This window comes from Podarcis raffonei, chromosome 6, assembly GCF_027172205.1.
Source record: "Podarcis raffonei isolate rPodRaf1 chromosome 6, rPodRaf1.pri, whole genome shotgun sequence".
NCBI lineage: Eukaryota > Metazoa > Chordata > Lepidosauria > Squamata > Lacertidae > Podarcis > Podarcis raffonei.
Genome location: NC_070607.1, coordinates 6901811 through 6921442, shown reverse-complemented (window position 1 = coordinate 6921442; position 19632 = coordinate 6901811). Strand labels below are relative to the sequence as shown.

General features: G+C 42.3%; 1 protein-coding gene across 1 annotated transcript in view; it reads right to left on the bottom strand.

Annotated features, from left to right (window-relative positions):
- The window catches only part of XPR1 (xenotropic and polytropic retrovirus receptor 1), a 105601-nt gene that overhangs the window by 28725 nt on the left and 57244 nt on the right, over nt 1–19632 (bottom strand). The window contains exons 5-11 of the mRNA XM_053391324.1: nt 14375–14524; nt 14010–14093; nt 12450–12531; nt 9073–9260; nt 6878–7054; nt 3736–3901; nt 3076–3270 (exon numbers count right to left, since the gene is read on the bottom strand). Coding sequence (XP_053247299.1) covers nt 3076–3270; nt 3736–3901; nt 6878–7054; nt 9073–9260; nt 12450–12531; nt 14010–14093; nt 14375–14524 — 1042 coding nt within the window. The remainder of the gene's footprint in view (nt 1–3075; nt 3271–3735; nt 3902–6877; nt 7055–9072; nt 9261–12449; nt 12532–14009; nt 14094–14374; nt 14525–19632) is intronic.

Sequence of the window (19632 nt, the reverse complement as noted above, 5' to 3'; positions counted from 1 at the left end):
GTCCTCTGTGGTCCCCTTCTCCTTGTGCCCTCCATCTTTCCCAACATCAGGGTCTTTTCCAGGGAGTCTTCTCTTCTCATGAGGTGGGCAGAGTATTGGAGCCTCAGCTTCAGGATCTGTCCTTCCAGTGAGCACTCAGGGCTGATTTCCTTCAGAATGGAGAGGTTTGATCTTCTTGCAGTCCATGGGACTCTCAAGAGTCTCCTCCAGCACCAGAATTCAAAAGCATCAATTCTTCAACTAGGCTATTAGTTTCTGGCTAATCAGGCTAAAGAAACGCAGAGATGAACGCAGCTCGAAAGGCACATGTTATAATGGAGCTTTCAATTATAATAAAATAAGCTAAAGACACTCTATTATTGGAATGATTCCTCTTAATCAGAGAGATCTCCCAACTTATGAGACTACCTGAGGGAAATGTGTTTTGTTTTTGAGTCCTGATATGTTTTGACCCACTGAAGACAAGTCTATCTATACTTAAGGAATCCAACTTTGAAGCCTAAAGTCAAGAGTGGCAGTCAATATGACCAAAAAATCTCCTTATCAGCATAATTAGCTGTTAAAGCCGCAGCTTAACCAATTTTGATGACATTTATTTCAGGCAAATATTAGACCTAACATTTATCCCAAAGCTTTTGAGAAGCCTAAGTTGGAAAACTATGAAACGGCAGCCAACTGAGTATTTTTTCAGGCAGCAATGCAAAATCTGTGCAAAAATACATTGTGAAACAGTGTCAGTCACAGAGTATTAAATGCCACATAGTTTGTTGTATAAACCGGTCTTCTGTGACACTGCAATGCTAAGAAAATAGAAATTTAAACATCCAAAATGATTAAGAAAGAGTGTATGGTGCAGCAACCCAACCCAACTCCCTCAGTTGCTATGAGCTACTTGTCACTTGAGATAGAGAGAAAGTTGGGAGCGAGGGGCTACTTTTGTGGCATGCAGGTAAGGAAGAGGGAGAAGCCATTCCGCACTCCAAATCTGCCCTGCTTCTTGTCTGCTTAGCTTGGGCATTTTTCTCTGCAGGAAAAACTCCTGTTTTGACTTCTTGACCACTCTTGTTGTGGTCCTTTTGTTAGTTTTTTTGCCTCTTTACCTGCTTATTTGTTTGTCTTGTCGTTCCTGCCCCCTTTCCTTTGTTGAAATAAATACCGTATTTTTCACTGTATAAGACGCACCAGACCACAAGACGCACCTAGTTTTTGGAGGCAGAAAACAAGAAGAAAAAAATTCTGAATCTCAGAAGCCAGAATAGCAAGAGGGATCGCTGTGCAGTGAAAGCAGCAATCCCTCTTGCTGTTCTGGCTTCTGGGATAGCTGCACAGCCTGCATTCGCTCCATAAGATGCGCACAAATTTCCCCTTACTTTTTAGAAGGGAAAAAGTGAGTCTTATAGAGCAAAAAATATGGTAATGATCTGGGTGCACATCCTAAAGAAATGTGCTGTGCACATGTATGAGTGGAAAGGACTGGGGGTTTTTTTTTATTCTTAACTCCATAACCAAGGTTCTAGTGCTAAAGCCAAAACTCCCTCTTCCCCAGAAAAGCCCTCCAGAAGAAGACAGCACTGGTGCTGCAAAGAGGAGATGGGGACAGTCAGAGGGCAGAAATAAAAGTGCGTATGGTTGTGCTTGGTGTGTGTGTGTGTTTTATGTGTGTGGTAGGAGCCACTCCCTGCCTTAGGTGGCACAATTTGTTGTGCTGAACCTGAAGAGGAGGAGGAGATTTAGAAGCTTACTGGAGGATTATTTTAAAAAGTTGAGATTCTGCAGCTCAAATTCTGCTTTTGTTGTACCTACAAGCATGCAGATTACTCAAAACATGCACTTTTGCTTACATGTGTGGATAAATCAGCATGTGTTTTAAAGGCAGTCTGAAATCTCTTGACTCATATGGGAGTTGAGGGGGAAAGAACAAAGACAAGCACTGTGACTGCCTAAAGCACAAGGAAGAAAAAGCCTTATTCTTCTGCAAGAACAGCAAAAGCAAATCACTGTGGTTTCCACGGAGATGTGGAAACATGTTGGTTCAGATACCTCAATCTGCAGATTAATGGCTTGGAAGCAATTGCCCATCATTCTGAGTAAAAATTACACCTGGAAGTCAAAAGGCACTGGGAACATTTCTCAACACTCGTACGATTATGGTCACTTTTCAGTTTTATCCAGCACTGTCAACGCCCATCCTAAAAAGGTGGTTAATTACAAAACATAGTCTTGAACCATTGTTAATTTTTTTCAATATCTAGCAGCTAAACCATTTTTGTTCACAGCAAAAACATATGAGGGGAGGGATCTTATCCTACCTTGACAGGAAATGTTTTACAACCATGATTTTTTACCCTCACAAATTTTCCTAAATCTAGGAAACGGCAATGATGGTTTACAAGTTTCCCTGAGATGCTTAAGATGGTGTAGACTGCATAAATATAAATTCCATATAGGCTGCAATCCTAACCCTACTTTCCTGAGTGTGAATTCCATTGAATTCAACAGAATTACTTCTGGTATGATCTTAATTGTTAATGAGAAACAAATAATTCTTTTCTGGGGCCAACTTGAAGGTTTAATAGATTTAGAATTCATTTTATGATTCCTATTTTAAAGACATTTAACCAAATTTACTCATGTTCACCTGCTGCTACCCTCATCTCTTCCCTCCCTTAGTTTCTCCACTGTTAAAACTTTGATCGCAAACTTCCTGGGAGTATGGACTTACTAAGCATCTGTAAAGTAACCACGGCCTTGTATAAATAGTAATTTGGGAAGAGAGAAATTGTAGTACTACGACTATATAGAAATAAATACCACTTTTTTAAACGGTGGGCATGAAGAACTAACTTGATTTTACTGTTTAAACACAGTCCATAGTGAAATGGGTGGGCGGATTGAAAGGCAAGTGAACTATTTCCCCAGAAGCTATGATTGAGTCTTAACCTGTACCCCCTGAACTCTGCAATGGTTTCTCCTCTGTGTCCCATAAATATACACTGCCAACGATTCTGAGAAATAAGATGTTGGTATTTAAAGTAGAAGAATCAAACCGACCAGCAAAGGCTCTCAAACCAGTACCTTTATGAGTGCTGTAAAGGGCTGCAAATGTCACCATAAAGAAGGTTGTGGAGTATTTGCCAGCATTAACAAGGTGGGGAAAGGCCCGCTTGGTGTCACGGTATCGGCGCAGGCACTGGACGAATCTCAACCACGCAGGAATGCACTGGACAACTGCTCGCACTCCATAGGCATAGGTGTTGCAGATCTGACCAACTGCAAAAATAAAGACAAACTTCTAAATGCAAGGCAAAATACGTCCTGTAGTTTCCTCTTGAAATTGTCTCATTTTACCAAAGGAAAGTAGCCTTGTGGTTCAAGCAATGGCCCAACATTATTAATCTAATGCTTCTCCATTCCAGGGATATTTCATATCAATGCCTTATCACGTGAAGTCATGGCATGGAAACTTAGCAAACACACCACCAACAATTCGACCACACCACCACCCTGAACTGGACCTTAAAACCTAGCTTATCAGAAGCACTTTCCTATAAACTTTAAGTTCCTAATTAGGTGCTATAAACAAACACCATTCCCACACACCAAGTAAATATGTGGGGTTGTAGTTTTTTTGACTGCATGCCAAATGCCTATATTTGTTATGGTTTTCCATTGAGCAAATAAGCCTAAATTTGCCTGCACGTGGCCGTTAATGAAGCTCCCTTCTTATTGACATACCTGGATCTGCCAGCAATGCATCATTGGCTGCCCACTGGAGCTCAAAGCTATAGAAACAAATCATGTATTCAAGGTCCATAAGTATCACAGCCAGACTATTAAGCTGGTCGGCCAGCCAGAAATCTGCAAAGCCCACCTTATGGAAGGGGGCAGTGAACACCCGAAACTGCAAAAGAAAAAGAAAAAGTTTCATACACATTTAGTCACCACAAAACGTAGTTACAGAAAATGATAGCATGTTCTCTTCTATAGAAATGATCAAATTATCCAGCATTATAGGACAGATCTGTGGCAGTGTAACTATGTAAATCCTTTGTTCATTATATGTTCCTGATTGATAGAATCATTTGGCCATCATACAGTTTTTGGATAAATGCAGCTGTACAGTGTTGGCAATTGGTAATAAAATTGATAATAACATCACATATTTTTGTAAGGTGAGTGGTGTAAAAAGTGAAATATTGTTGAGTATCCTGCCTACAAATATACCAAGTGTAGGAAAGGTGTTCAGCATCAAGGACCACCAATAGAAATGTTTGCTGTCAGACACTTCTTCAACCATGATGGCTGGAGGGAATTTGAACTAATAGTAAAAACAGATTTTTCTCCATCTCAGTCCATTTCCCCCTCAAGGTCTGAAATCAGCTATGCGCCTCTCAAGCTAGACCATTTCATGCTCCATTTACCTTAGATTACAGCTCTTCCTGCCTGCTTAGTTGTAACAACAAAACGCTAAAAGGGCAACATCAAGATTATCTAGTCTTGATGCTCAGTTGTACACAACAACAAAAAGCAGGGGATACAGAATAATGCTTGCATTGTTGAAGATTCAGACATGTTCCAATCAATACCTTGTCGATTTTCTAACAAAAGACTAACACATTTGGTAAATGTGTAACCAGTAAGATCATCGTCCTTTAGATCCCCGCCACATTCGAGCTAACTAGTAACAACAGTAGCACAGAACTCAACTCAGCAAGTGCAAATTTTCATGAAAAACGCCCATTTGTGTGCATGATACACTTATTGCAGACTAAGGCTGTGTACAACCAATTGTCCACATCTTCTTAAAACAGCAGATCTGTGTTCTACCACAGGATGTGTCTGATATCCAGATTTGGGCTTACATTAACTCAGAATTCCACATTATGACCAAACAGTGTAAAGGTAAAGGTAAAGGGACCCCTGACCATTAGGTCCAGTCGCGGACAACTCTGGGGTTGCGGCACTCATCTCACTTTATTGGCCGAGGGAGCCGGCATACAGCTTCCGGGTCATGTGGCCAGCATGACTAAGCCGCTTCTGGCAAACCAGAGCAGCACACAGAAACGCCGTTCACCTTCGCAAGGGAGCGGTACCTATTTATCTACTTGTATTTTGATGTGCTTTCGAACTGCTAGGTTGGCAGGAGCAGGGACCGAGCAACGGGAGCTCACACCGTCGTGGGGATTCGAACCGCCGACCTTCTGATCGGCAAGTCCTAGGCTCTGTGGTTTAACCCACAGCGCCACCCCTGTCCCAAACAGTGTAGCTTGAGCTTACCGTATTTTTTGCACCATAACACTCACTTTTTTCCTCCTAGAAAATAAGGGGAAATGTCTGTGCGTGTTATGGAGGGAATGCCTACGGTGGCATGCCTACGGATTTTCCTCCTCTAAAAACTACGTGCGTGTTATGGTCGGGTGCGTGTTATAGAGCGAAAAATACGGTAATTTTAGCTAACGAACAAGGATAGTGACATAAACTCGAGAGTTCCCTGAATTCAAACCGAACAAGGAACTCCAGTTTAATACACACCAGGGTTTGGGTACTAAAGCTTGTGCACAGGAAGGGCAAGCTGTGTGCACCCACAGCTTCATAAGCAATCATTTATGCATCTACAGACAGTCATCTGAACATGGCTTAAGTATTAATTTGCACAGACAAAACCAGATTAGGCTGCTTTCTTTGCACAACTGCTTGGCAGTAAGAAACCACTGGAAAATTTACAAAGGAGCTTCTGAATGAGGCTCTATGAGAAGCTATTGCATATCTTTTAGTTCCGACACCTCTCGCAAATTCCCATGCCAACAGCATCAGGAGCAAATGCCTTGTCCCATTCTACTGGAAACGACGCAAGAGCACAAGTGGGCTAGGAACCGCTGTGCCCACAGCAGCTGCGAGAAACAACAGTTGCTAAAGATCCCCCAAACCTCTAGTACACATAGAACATAGTAACATGTACAAAAAAGCTGAGAAATTAATTGCCACTGTTGTTACATGACCAAGGTTCAACCCTGCAGCTTCAGAACTGTGAAAACATGATAGAACGGTTCTGTTTTTATTACCAAGGCAAGAGTCTGCAAGTGCAATTTCTTAACAGTCACTACGATGTGTGACTATAGGGCCATACAAGTGCAAACAGACACTTTAAATAATTTTAAAACTATCAAAATCGCCAGCATTTTCTACTGAAGTGTTTGTACAATATTCTTCATACAAGAATCTTTAACTTCAACCTGAAACTTTGATTAGCTCATACCTGGAATTACTACTTCAGTAATGACTGCAGAACTGTTATACAGTGGTGCCCCGCAAGACGAATGCCTCGCAAGATGAAAAACCCGCTAGACGAAAGGGTTTTCCGTTTTTGAGTTGCTTCGCAAGATGATTTTCCCTATGGGCTTGCTTCGCAAGACGAAAACGTCTTGCGAGTCTTGCGATTTTTTTCACTCCCCCCCTTTTTCTAAGCCGTTAAGCCGCTAATAGCCTTTTAGCCGCTAAGCCTTTAATAGCCGCTAAGCCGCTAATAGCCGCTAAGAGGGTTGCTTTGCAAGACGAAAAAACCGCTAGACGAAGAGACTCGCGGAACGGATTATTTTCATCTTGCGAGGCACCACTGTATCACAAAAGTTTTAATTTTTACTTGCAAAAGAGAATGTTATGGTATCAGCAGTGACCGCTATTCCAAGGGTATCATGCCAATTTAACCTTTTGCTCATTTGCACACACAGTGAGACCCTCAATCATGTTTAACAAGCATTTTGTGTTGATAAGTAGGACAGGTGACTCTTGCCACACATGAACAACAGCACTGAGTCACTGTTTTTACAGTGGAAAAGCAAGGTGTTATTTTATGGGTTTTGAGCATGTCTCAGCTTACCAAGAGTTTGAGCAGCCAAAAACGGGATTTGTAGTAGAAGGTTTTGGTAGGGTTTATGAGAAACAACAACATAAATCCATACAATATAAGTGGGTTTGCCTGCATAGGAACATAGGGGTGACCATATATACATGCCAGCAGACTCAGGCACCACAATGTTCCAAGAAATCCAGCAACCTAGACAGATGAAATAGAAACACAAACAATTCATTTGTAAAACAGCAATAGATTCTCAAATCTGAACTATTTGTTCTGCACTATATTTTCATAAAGGTGAAGATTCCAGATAGTTATAACCCACAGAAAAAAGTGGTTTTTTTTAATGTACGTAACTCACTTTATCAAACTTAAGTTACCTGACTACACAAAGTGTATTATGTATAACTTTTAAAGCACATGAAATTTATATTGTTTTGTACACATGTAAGATTTAGATATATAAATGCCTTATTTTTACTCAAATAATAATTACCAGTAGAAATATTGCTAGACATGAAGCTGCAAGGTGCTGCTAAGCATAGCCCCATTTTTGCCACTTGAAAAAATAGAAAACAAACAAGTAGAACCCATAGCAGAATGTTTCACTGCAAGATTCTGGCTAGTTCATTCAATTCTCCCTCTCCAATGTTTTGAATTTTCTCCAACAGCTGGCATTCCATACCCACTGAGTACGCTCATTCCTCACTGGGCTGCTATTAGAGGGGTTTTCAACCTTAGATACAAGTCTGCTGGTATCTCCTTCATGTGTGTGAGTGGTGCCATCTTAGCTAGTTCTCTATTAGTGTATAACCGGCAATGTATCCCTGGTGTGCACGTTAACTGAGTCTGTAGCTGAGAGGGCTGAAAAAACAAAAGTTGGCATCAAAGGCAGGAGACCCTAATCTTATTTTATGTGCATTTTCAGTTTCGTGTTTTCATATTTAAAGGAGCTATCAGTCTGCATGCAAATTCAGCAAAGCATGAAGCTTCTGTATGCAACTGAGTGCTTGATTTGACCGGGAAGGAGGTGTGAGTGGGAAATTTCAGAAGCTTGACCTTTGCTGCAACCCGATAAGTATTATATGTTTTTGACTGGGAATTCAAACCAACCTCAGCTGATTGTCTGAGACTACAATGTAGGGCTGGCACTCAGCACAGACCTCCATCCAAAAATGGGGTATAAAAGCGAACTATACTGCAGGGGTTGTTATATTCACATTGGGCTACAACAGCAATTGATAATGCTACAGGGTTGTTAACAAAAGAAGAACCATGCTGAATCAGGCGAAGGCTAATTCAGCAACCTATTCTCGCAGCAGCCAACCCTGTCACAATGAAATTCACCACACACTACCTTGAAAAAGCATGCTTGGGATTTAAAAGCATTATCTCCTGATGCAGAAAAGAGACAATGGATTTCCTGCAGCCTCCTGCTGGATAATGTATTTTCTATTTGGATGGTAAAAGCTTTACAACTAGGGCAGTATCTGAAGAACTACAAGTTGTCTGCATTCATAATCAAGTTCAAGAATAATCTACCTACCGTATTTTTCGCTCCATAGGGCGCACCTGACCATAGGGCGCACCTAGTTTTCAGTGGGGGAAATCAAGGAAAAAAATATGATCCCCCCCCCCAAGCTCTGGGAGCAGCGGACAGGCTGCACGCAGCCTATGCGCTTCTCGCAGCCCTTCTCCCTGCTTTTGCGGGAGGTGGGGGAATTTCCTCACCTCCCGCAGAAGCCGCACGCTCTTTAAAGGGGCTGCGCGGCTTCTACTGGCTTTTCTAGGAGGTAGGGGAAGGGACTGATGCGGCCAGTCAGTCCCTTCTCCCTCCTGGGGAAAAGTGCTGCGAGGCTTCTACTGGCTTTTCTAGGAGGTGGGGGAAGGGACTGATGCGGCCAGTCAGTCCCTTCTCCCTCCTGGGGAAAAACTCGCAAGAGCTGCACAGATCTTGGGGGCTTTTCCCGCCTGCCTCCCCCCTGCAATCGTTCCATAAGACGCACAAACATTTTCCCTTACTTTTTAGGAGGGAAAAAGTGCGTCCTATAGAGCGAAAAATACGGTAACTATATTCCTGACAAAGTGTCCTGTGAAAATTGACACTAGAAAGGTAATCTGTTTTGAAGATGATATATCAGGACGATCAAAGAACAGCAAGGGGGATAACAACATCTACTGCTAATTAGGGGGCTCCAACACCCTATTGTACTACTTACCTCAAAGAGATGTTGATGGGACAAATTACTGCGAGGGTTGAGCTCAAAGATGAGGACATGATTCACTCCAGCTTGCCTCCAGCCGTATGTGTTAATCCCAAGGAGAAAGAGGAATTCTATCAGGAGAAAGCCACCTCGATAGATTCTTATGAGTGGCCACACGTTCAATGCTTTCAGAAAAATTACACCTGTCAAGGAGAAGATTCAAATCAAACATGTGCAGAATGGACCGCTCACGGGAGACAGTCAATTTTCTGCTCCCTCGCAATAAAAAAAACATACTCCTCATCTGGACTTAAAATATCAGTAAAAGGCTGTGCATGACACCACACAACCTAACCACTGATCAGAACCCACTGCCCAAATACTATGCCTAAAATTAGGACAGCTGAAATTTTGGGCCCAGAAAACCCACATTCTGGGATAATTTACCTTCAACGGGCATACCTGCAGAAACTTAAGCAAGTTGAAATTTACAGCTTTTGTCACACCAGACTTACAAAAGGAGGAAGCTGCGGAGAAATTTGTACAAGGCTAAAAAGGGAGGCCATGGACAGATTTATTTTAGAAAATAAAGAGGGATCTACTCAAGTCAGTAGTTCCTGTTTTAAATACAGTCATACCTTGGGTTGAAGTAGCTTCGGGATAAGTATTTTCGGGTTGCACGCTGCGGCGACCTGGAAGTAACGAAGTGCATTACTTCCAGGTTTCGCCACTCGCGCATGCGCAGACGGTCAAAATGATGTCACGCGCATGCGCAGAAGTGGTGAATTGCGACCTGCGCATGCGCAGACACACAGACGCGGGTTGCATTTGCTTCTGGATGCAAACGGGGCTCCAGAACAGATCCAGTTCACATCCAGAGGTACCACTGTACTATAGTTGGTGAAGATTCCCAAGCAGCCAGGGCTCAAAATGTTCTTGATAAGGTCTGTGATTGACTCACTAGGAATGAGGCATTTGCAGACAGTGTTCATCCCCAAATGCAGAACCTATACTAACACAGCAAAGTTGAATGCATTTCTGGGGCTCATGCCCCTTTCATCACAGTGTATATGGAAGGCAGGGCACAAAGTGCAAGTGGAGCAGAGTTGACAACCAGTCAAACAAGCAATCTGCTAACTGGAGGAAAACACTTGCTTTTAAAAGGAGCTGCATGTCCTGGCCTATGTAGGAAGCTTCATTATCCTGATTGGGTCTGCTTTTCCCGGCTTCATTTGCTCCTATGTACTGTGAACGCTTGCATATGTAAATGGGCCCCCACAGATAATCTCTTTTCCTGCACCTTTAGTCACTAATCTTTGCTTCCCCTCCTCCTTTCCCCTTCTCTTTATTGCTTTTTGAGCTTCTGTAAAACCATCTTTATATTCTTCCATTTCCCTTTAAAAAAAGAAAAAAAATGCATGAGTGAGAGGGCTTCTAATAAATTGAATTAATTTAGTGTGATTTAGATTTCTCATGGTCGGCATCAGTTGTTCCTTGAAGCACTTTAATGCTATCTCTTCAGTTGTAAAATTTAAAACAGCAGTGAAAAAAATTGTTCACCTGATTTTGAGATCTACCATGCCAAGCAGTATAAAGGATGAGTTCTTAAGAGACAAATGAACATTATTCCAGACATCAAAAGGATGAAGAGGTAAGAACAGATCAGAATGCTAAATACAAGCATAGAAAGCATGCTAGCAATTATCAAATATTAAGTACAAAAAGAATTCAGCACACTTCAGACTCTTATAAAGAGCTTCTCTGGCACACAGTTACAAACTGCCACCATCTTTTCTAGAAAGTTGAGAAGCCCTATTTTATGCCTAAATTGATTCCGCACCCCCACCTCAGAAGGGCAAATGAAGAACTAAATCAAACAAAAGCTACATAAGATGATACTCTAGAGCTTTTCAAAAAATAAACTGACAGACCTAGATGACATTTGCCCAATAATTCTGAAAGAAAGCCCCAACTGTAGACTTTCAAACAATGTTATGTGGTTATGCGAAAGTATTCTACACGTGATCAAAGGCACTATTTTAAAAGTTAGTTAGCAATTCCAGAGTTGAGCCCTGGCATAGAAAAGTTGTTGAGCTTATTTCGGGTAAGCTCAAGTGAAAGAAGAAGAGTTGGATTTGATATCCCGCCTTTCACTCCCTTTAAGGACCCTCAAAGCGGCTAACATTCTCCTTTCCCTTCGTCCCCCACAACAAACACTCTGTGAGGTGAGTGGGGCTGAGAGACTTCAAAGAAGTGTCACTGGCCCAAGGTCACCCAGCAGCTGCATGTGGAGGAGCGGAGACGCGAACCCGGTCCCCCAGATTACGAGACTACCGCTCTTAACCACTACACCACACTGGCTCTCTGGAGTCCCCAGATCCACCTTTAACTAGTAGACTGAAAGGGTTTTGGGGATGAGGGGAATATGGCAGTATATAACCCGGAGCGACTGGTCTTTGCAATCAATGCCTGCTTTCTCACAGAAATTTTGTGTGTAACTTTAAAATCATTTTTAGTATTAATGTTTGATTGTGAGGATTATGCCACCACAAGCCTCATTTGGGATACAAGCCTGTCCCCTTTCTGAACACTTAAAGTGTTCTTTCAAGTTTCAACTATGCAAATTAACACAAATACACAGATGGTTCTAAATACATCCAGAACTAACAAGAGCTACATGATATGAAAAGATCAATGAGCACATGTTTCACAGGGCCACTGACAAATATGCAAAGTGAAAATAGAATTTTTTGATTACAAAATACAGAGGAACAAGTATGAAATGGGGTATTGAATATATTGGATTAAATATATTGCTTTATGCAGAATGCATAAAGGACTGCAAGAGATTAAAAACTGTTTGTTAATTATTTACATTAAAGTGCCTAAAAACCAGGAGGTACCATACAAAAAAAAACTACGAGATGCATATTAGCATATTCAGTGAATCATTTAGATAGACATTTCAAGTCATGTTAAAATGGCACTGATGAAAATGTGCTACTAGGCCCAATTTGCACAAAATATGTGGAATAATGAGAATATTTTAACTTCAAGAATTTGGTGAAAAGTACTCGAAGACAAGCAATTTCCTGTGAATTTCAGAGAACAAACTAAATTATACACAAGACCCCCCGACCCCGAGACTTCTGTCTTTTGTCAATGTCTCTCCCCGATGTCCAACACAGCAAGATCCACAGAAATCTGACATGGTTCCTAATAGTTCCTAGCAGTCCCAATAATTCTAGTAATCACAAGCACAGAAAGCTTTGCCAGAAGTTGAAGCTACATCAAATAATAAATAACATTCACTTATGGTGAAATTAATCACCACATGATTAGGTCATTCAAATTGACCCATGGATTCAGGCTGCAAGTGTAGGGTGACTAACCTGAAATGATGACTGTAACATTCAACACGATGAATATTCCACAGAATAACCCGACCCTAAAGGTAGTCCATGCTGGTGCAGGCTGCAGATACAAGAGAAAGTTGGTTTAAACAAAATCATATTCTAGTCAGCTAAATTAAACTGTGCTGTTGGGTTGTTGTTGTTTTTTTTAAAAAAAAGATTGGAAAAATCCTCACGAAATCAATAGTATCTCACAATTTATAACTCTAAACTCCTCTTGGTTTGTTTTGTTTTTAAGACAGATTCCATTCTGTCAACTGAGTGAGAGATGAGGGGTCAAGAAACACACACGCATTTGTTCAATCACTACTTATCATTCTCTGACATAAAACAGCATATGGACACATCCACACAAGTGTACGAAGCTCTGATTGGTGCTGAGCAGGCAGCATGTTTTATCTTTATAATGAAATGTCAGGCAACCGATGGTAGACTCCAGGCATTGTAGAAGATGAAACAAGGTAGCTCCCCAGAACTAAGCACCTACCTTGCTGGGAGGCAGGCGTGCCAACTCAAGGGGGCAGAGGTGTATTTCGCCCCCTCAATATTTGTTTGAAGGGCTCCTCCCCAATACTGAAGGGGACCGGTATAATGTTGTGGAAGGCTGAACCGGCCCGTGTGGTGTTGGGAGACGCCGTGGGGACTGGCGCGCCTGGCATGAGACCACACAGCCCTGCACAGTGCCTCTTGGCGCTGCAGGGAACAGGGCAGACTAGCAGAAGGCTACATTGGCCTGTGCATTGTTAGAAGACGGGTGTGATGGGAGCTGCCGCCCCCCAATCTTGAGGTGCAACTGCTGGGAGGGGGTGACTGGTCACTGCAGCACTGCCAGGGGCAGTTCCCATGTCACTGGAGAGCCCACTGCAGAACAGCTGGGGGGAAATGTTGGTGGAGCTCTGGCAAGACATTAACCCCTAGGGACCCAGCCTTTGCCCAAGTATGCCAGGTACTGACACCAGCCCAAATGAGCCTTTTGTCTGTGTCTTAGAATGAGTGACGTGTCTAATTAGGAGACAGCTCCATCAAGGCCTCTGGTACGCTTCATGCTGGTGGGAGTTCTCGAGCTCTTTGCTTTAACTTGTGAGCTTGCATGAAAATAAGCAGCAAGACTGCAAAACAAAATCCGCCCTTGAAACTGGAGAGCACATGAAGGTCAGATAAAAAGCTTCCAGGCTTTAAAACCACACGCAACTTTCTCTTGATTTGGGGACACTTTTCTCTCCAATTATACACTAATAGCTGCACTGTCCTCTCCCAGTCCTCTGAAGCCAAAATCAGAAATACAGAAGTGGAAATGGAAGACTTTGCCTATGCCAGTTCTTATAACCGCATATGCTCAATTCGCCCTGTCACACCAAAAGGCTAAAATGCAGTCAATAAATTAATAATGATAATAATGATAATAATAATGATAATAATAATGATAATAATAATAATAATAATAATAATAATAATAATAATAATATAATATTACTTATACCCTGCCCATCTGGCTGGGCCTTCCCCAGCCACTCTTAAACCCAGCTAATTTTTCATCACCTGTGCAGCTCCCAGTGGTGGAACACGTAACCGCTTCATAGCTTTCTGTCGGTCTCCATCTTCCAATTCGTTAGTCACCACTGTCTAAATAAATAAATAAATAAATAACCAATCAATCATGCCTCAAATCAAGGCCTGTCCATTCAAAGATGTTTGGCAGAAGGAAAACACGTTCAATAACTCAGCTGCTATCAACGATCACAACAGCAGGACATATTTAAAGGTACCAGTTCTTCGGTTTATTCAGATATACCACATTGTTACCATAAGCTGGTTAGCAGCATTTCGAGAAGATAGAAACGCTAGCGATACCCGAGCGAATTTTGTCTAAGGAGAGGAGAAACAAACAGGCCAATGTACTCTACCTCTGTTTCAGAGATGAGCTGGTTGATTTTTTTGCAAGTATAAAACGGTGCCACTTCAACGTGTGCGACTCTCCAATCTGCACCTCGGGGAGTCTCCAGGATCTTGTCATGTTTCTTGAGGATTTTACGGAATCCTGTGAAGTTTAGGTTCTAAAGATACAGAAAAACCCCACATTATTTTCTTTCAACCTTTACAACATTTGATTTGAGATCAGAGAACAGGAAAAGTGAATCAATCTTCTTGGGGGGGAGCATTTAAATGCCATAGTTTGTACAGACTGAAGCTTGGCAGAAAATAACAAATGCAGTTAAATTGAATATTCTGTCCTGTTGTAGGAAGCAAGTCTTTTCATTTATTGACATCAAAAGGAGTCTACACTCAGTAACAGAATGAAATTAAAGACCATCCTAATATTTCCAGATAATAAGCTAGGCAGAAATTGTGAAGGAGTGCCTAATTCAGATTAAATGACACATCTCTGCTACTGAAGCCATTAGTGTTTATTTTGCTAATTCTTAAGAAATCAGCTTTAAAAGAAATATCCATTAATGCCCATTGGGGTTGTCTTCGTAAGCAAAACACTGCATCATGCACATCATGTTTTTTAAATTAAGAGTAATCTTTGGCTATAACCTATATTTGGTTGCCTAATAAAATGTGATTGGTAAATTAGAATAATCAAGTTTGCCTGAAGGCCAAACCCTGTTCTCCAGAAACCCTTTAATCCAGAAGGGGTGGCCTTGGTTACCGTGGGCTGTTCAACATATTAAATGGAAAACAAACCAGGGTTTGCAAACAAGCATTTACTCCCAGCTCACTGAAGAGTGTACCTGTTTCATATATCAAAGGACCACAGTGCAGCAGTAGAGCATCTGCTCTGCATGCAGAACCTTTCAGGTGAAATCCCTGGCACCTCCAACTAGATAAACTAATGTGTCTAGATAAACTGCATGTCTTCTGGAATGCTTGTGTCTCGCAGTTTTGTTTTTGGGTGTACATCTTAATATCTTCAACATACACCCCAAACTAAGTAAAGAGTCTCAAATGGCTCTTAATGGGAGAGCCACTCCAAATTTTAGGCATCCAAATATGCTCTACTGTAGAGCATGAGAATTTCTAAAAACTAGAAGGTAGCTATGGCTTTTGCCCTCTTTGCTGTCTGCTGCCAAATATATCAAGACTGTTTATTGAAGATTTCTTTACTTGGATTGTGGCTGAAAATTATAAACACCAGAGACTAAAAATAAGAATACACAGTGACATCTAATCTGCATAGCTATTCAATGCTTAATTAAATCTGAACCAGTTGTTTTTGTTCAATTTAGAAAGGGAAAAAAAGCATTGTTTACAAATTCAGTCTTCCAAGTCAAAGGACATTTAGAACAGCTGGCATTGAGAAAAAGCAAATGCAAGACTAAATACTAAGGATATGTATATCTTGTTTAGTTCATGCTCAGGGGTGTTAGAGGACCAGTAGTACCTCTAGTGGAGCACACGTTATGTGACTTCTGGGGTAGTATGTCAACCTTTGGTCTCCACCCTACACTCAGCTGTGGCTCCCAGAAGCTGTCAGCATATGGCAGCAGTCACATCCTAGGAAACTGCTTCAACTGGCCAACTAAACCAGGTGAAGTTTTCTGATGGGTCTCAAACGCTCAGTGAGTTATGGACTTGCCCTGCATGCAAAGACAGACTCCGATGGACTGAGCGAGCGAGGCCAATAATGGGTCCATCAGTCAAGAAGGCAGTTTCTGAACATGCTGTGGAGGGAGGTGAGTGGGGCTTGTCCACGTGAAAAGGTAGCCCATCTAGGAGAAGGAAAACTCTGACCCGAAACATCTGCTGCCTTGCAGGGTATCTTTGGAAGAAGGAAAGGCTAAGGAGTAAAACCTACACCGGCCTGGAGTGGAGTCCCTAAGATGGTTGCATGGATTCTTGCATGCCTCCTTCCGGCAACTCCTGCAGCCAAGCTGGTGCTAGTGAAACCCAGAGTGAGGTCTTGTTGTCAGGGAAGTCCAGGATCTCCATGCACACTGCCCAGGCTTGTGCCCTGAGGAAGTCACTTTGGTGCTGCTGACACAGCAGTTTGAGGTGCACCCCCTTATCTCTCAAGACAGACAGATGCCAACAAGTTCGTGTTCTTGTGGTATCTGGGACTGAGCTGAACTGCTAAAAGGCACAAAGATGCACCACTACATAGCTTTTATGCTATGACATATTTCTCTCTCCAACCTCTTTCTGTGTGGATATGTATATATACTCTGTTGTATAAAAGTTTCTTTTTAACCATGTATCCAGAGATTGGTAATAATTATGCTGAAAAAATGATTCCATTTAATGCAGCCACACAAATTCAAGACCAAATTTGAAAGCAAACAAACAACAGCAGAATACCGTGCCTATGGGAGAGGTTATAAGATTTCAGCTCAGCTGAAATGGTTTCCAATTTAATTATGCCTGGAGTGATTTAATATTGGAGCTTCGTAGTATGGAAAGGAAGAGGACGAGGACAGGGATATGGGAACAGGAAGCCAATGCATTAATGATCTATATTACTGCCAATGAGAAACCTTAATTACTTTCTCTTGAAGGAACCCAACATTTCCCTCCCTTGGGGCAGTTGTGACTTGTTTCATAAAACTAAAATGGAAAATGGAAGCAAAATCATGGTTTTGGCCATAGATTTCTTTGTGACAAGTAATTTTGTTTGATGTGGGAGTAATTATAGCTTTTTTACATGTCACAAGAATCTGAAGCTATTGTAAAGCCCCTAGTGAAGCTATTGTTAAATCATCATTTGTATTTGAATTCTTGCAAGTGTCTTTTTACTCCAATTGCACTCCAACTGAAATAAAAAGCTCAACACAGAGAACATCAATCTTAAACATTTCAGAAAGAGGAGAAATGAGAGCAGACTGAGATGGTTCGGGGAGCAGTCACAGGGCTGTTTATATAGCACCAAACCATGGTTTGGCATGCTATCTAAGTGACCCAATTCTAAAAAGCCATTTGGTAGCCCAGGTGTTGCCCTCCAGATTATCCCATTATCCCTGACCATTGGCCAAACTGGCTGGGGAGTGGGAGTTCAATCATATCAAGAGGACACCATATTGACTATCCCTGTGTTTCAGTGTCAGTAACAAATTCTGCTGTCTACTATCCACATTTAGATTATAAGCCACAAGGCAGGACCCCGTTTTCATCTTATTTTGTACAGTCAAAGTGACAATAATAGCATTATATGTGTATTTTAGCTAGTTCAACAGTCTTTCCAGTGTCCTCTGTTCCTAATAGACATCCATAAACCTACACTGGCCAACTGCTAGTGCCCCCAACCCTCTGGCAAAAAGAGTGCCCAGTGGCACATATCCCCTGAGTCTCTTAAATGCCCCAGAGAAAATACAGCACATGATGACATAAGGTCATTTTAAGGGAACTGTACAGAGAAAATATGGCTGCCCCCCATTGTTTTCCAGGGACATTTTGAGGTTCTGCTTTTAAAGTGCATGGCACAAAACAAAGACAGATCACCCAGCTACCTCACCTAATAGTAAGTAGTCCCCCCTCCACACACAACATTCATCCGCTCCCAATCCCTGAAAGGTTATTGATTAAATGCTTGGTGTACAATTCTCAGCCACTTATATGAAGCGATGCTGATGGAGGAAGTGAATTAGATAAGGGCTGTCAATTCTCAATAGATCCCTCCCACTTATCCTTTATTTTAAGAAACAAAGTACACTGATATGTTGGTTCTAGTCTTAGGAAGGAGCCGATGGAACAGGTCACTATCACAGCACCAAGGACAGCTCCTAGTGATAAACTTGCTCCAACAAGAGTGGAATGTGAACTGAGGCCTTGTGAGCTCTGCCTCCAGTCCATCTCTCCTCCTTTTTGAGAACTAGAGTCTTGCCTGAAGACAGGCGATTTTCTTGCACTCTATGACATCTCACCTAGTGCACTCCCTGCACCATTGGACTAAAAAAGGTAGCATGGGAGACGCTTGGAAGGCACCCATAAGGGTCCTGGCTTTGGTTCTATGGTCCCTGATGCTGTGATAGCTGGGTCAGTAAGCTCCTGCCTGCCAGCCTTGGGTTCAGTGGTCCCCTGATCACCAGCATCCAGTTCAGAGTCAGAAAATCTGTCTGGCTCCTTAGCAGCTGACAATGTAGCCTCAAACTCTGTCCTGATTAACAGGGCCATGACAATCAGTTGAAGTCTGGGACATGGTTGAGCACTTGCTTTTCTCTCTATGCAATGGCTTCTACCCAGTAATATATTGGAGTGCATGCCATTATTTCTTCCACATTCCTGAAGGGCTGTCATTGATTCTTAAGGGGAAAGTAAATCACTGTGCTTGAAGACAATGCTGTAGTGGATATAAAATTTGCGTATCCCAACTTTGGATGCTATAGCCCAGCCTTTCTCAACCTGTGGGTCCCCAGATGTTGTTGAACTACAACTCCCATCACCCCTAGCTAGCAAGGCCAGAGCTCAGGGATGATGGGAGTTGTAGTCCAAGAACATCTGGGGACCCACAGGTTGAGAACTGCTGCTATAGCCACTAATAATGGGGACCCCATGGGGAATAATGCCTATCTGCCATCTTGTGAAAGCAATCCCAGGCTTGCAAGGAACAGAGCAGCTCATTTTTCATGCTCCCCACCAATACCAATGCAAATGTGCCGCCCACTGTTCCTTCTCAGACTGCATTGAATTTGTAAGAGGAGAAGACAGGACCAACAAGACAAGCACAGCATTGAAGTGCGACTCATTATACTGGATGGGTTATTACTGCTTCAGTAAGAACATGCCTTGGAGATTTTGCAGGTTCGGTTCACTGAAGTAAAGTGAATTTCGAGTTACGCAATTTTTTTTTGTTTCCAATTGTATACAGAAGTTCTGTTTGCACCATACCATAGTCTATTAAGCCAGCCCCCCACCCCTGGCTGCAGGGACGGAAGGGGGAAACCTCAGCTCCAGCCCTAGCCAGCTCCACTTCCATGGCCAGGCGAGGGGTGGCGGTGGTGGGGATCTCTTCCCCTGGAAGCGGCCGGGCTGCCTGCAGCTGCACCCACATCCTCAACAGGAGCAATATCTCTGAAGCACAGTAAAATAAGGTATGACTGTATTTCCTCAAATAAGTGCCCCCCCTCAATGTGGCATAATGAGCTGACTACACACCTAACAGGAGAAGGGGGAACTTGGCTGAGGTATGTTGCACAGAAAAGAACCTAGGTTATCTCAATCACCCTGT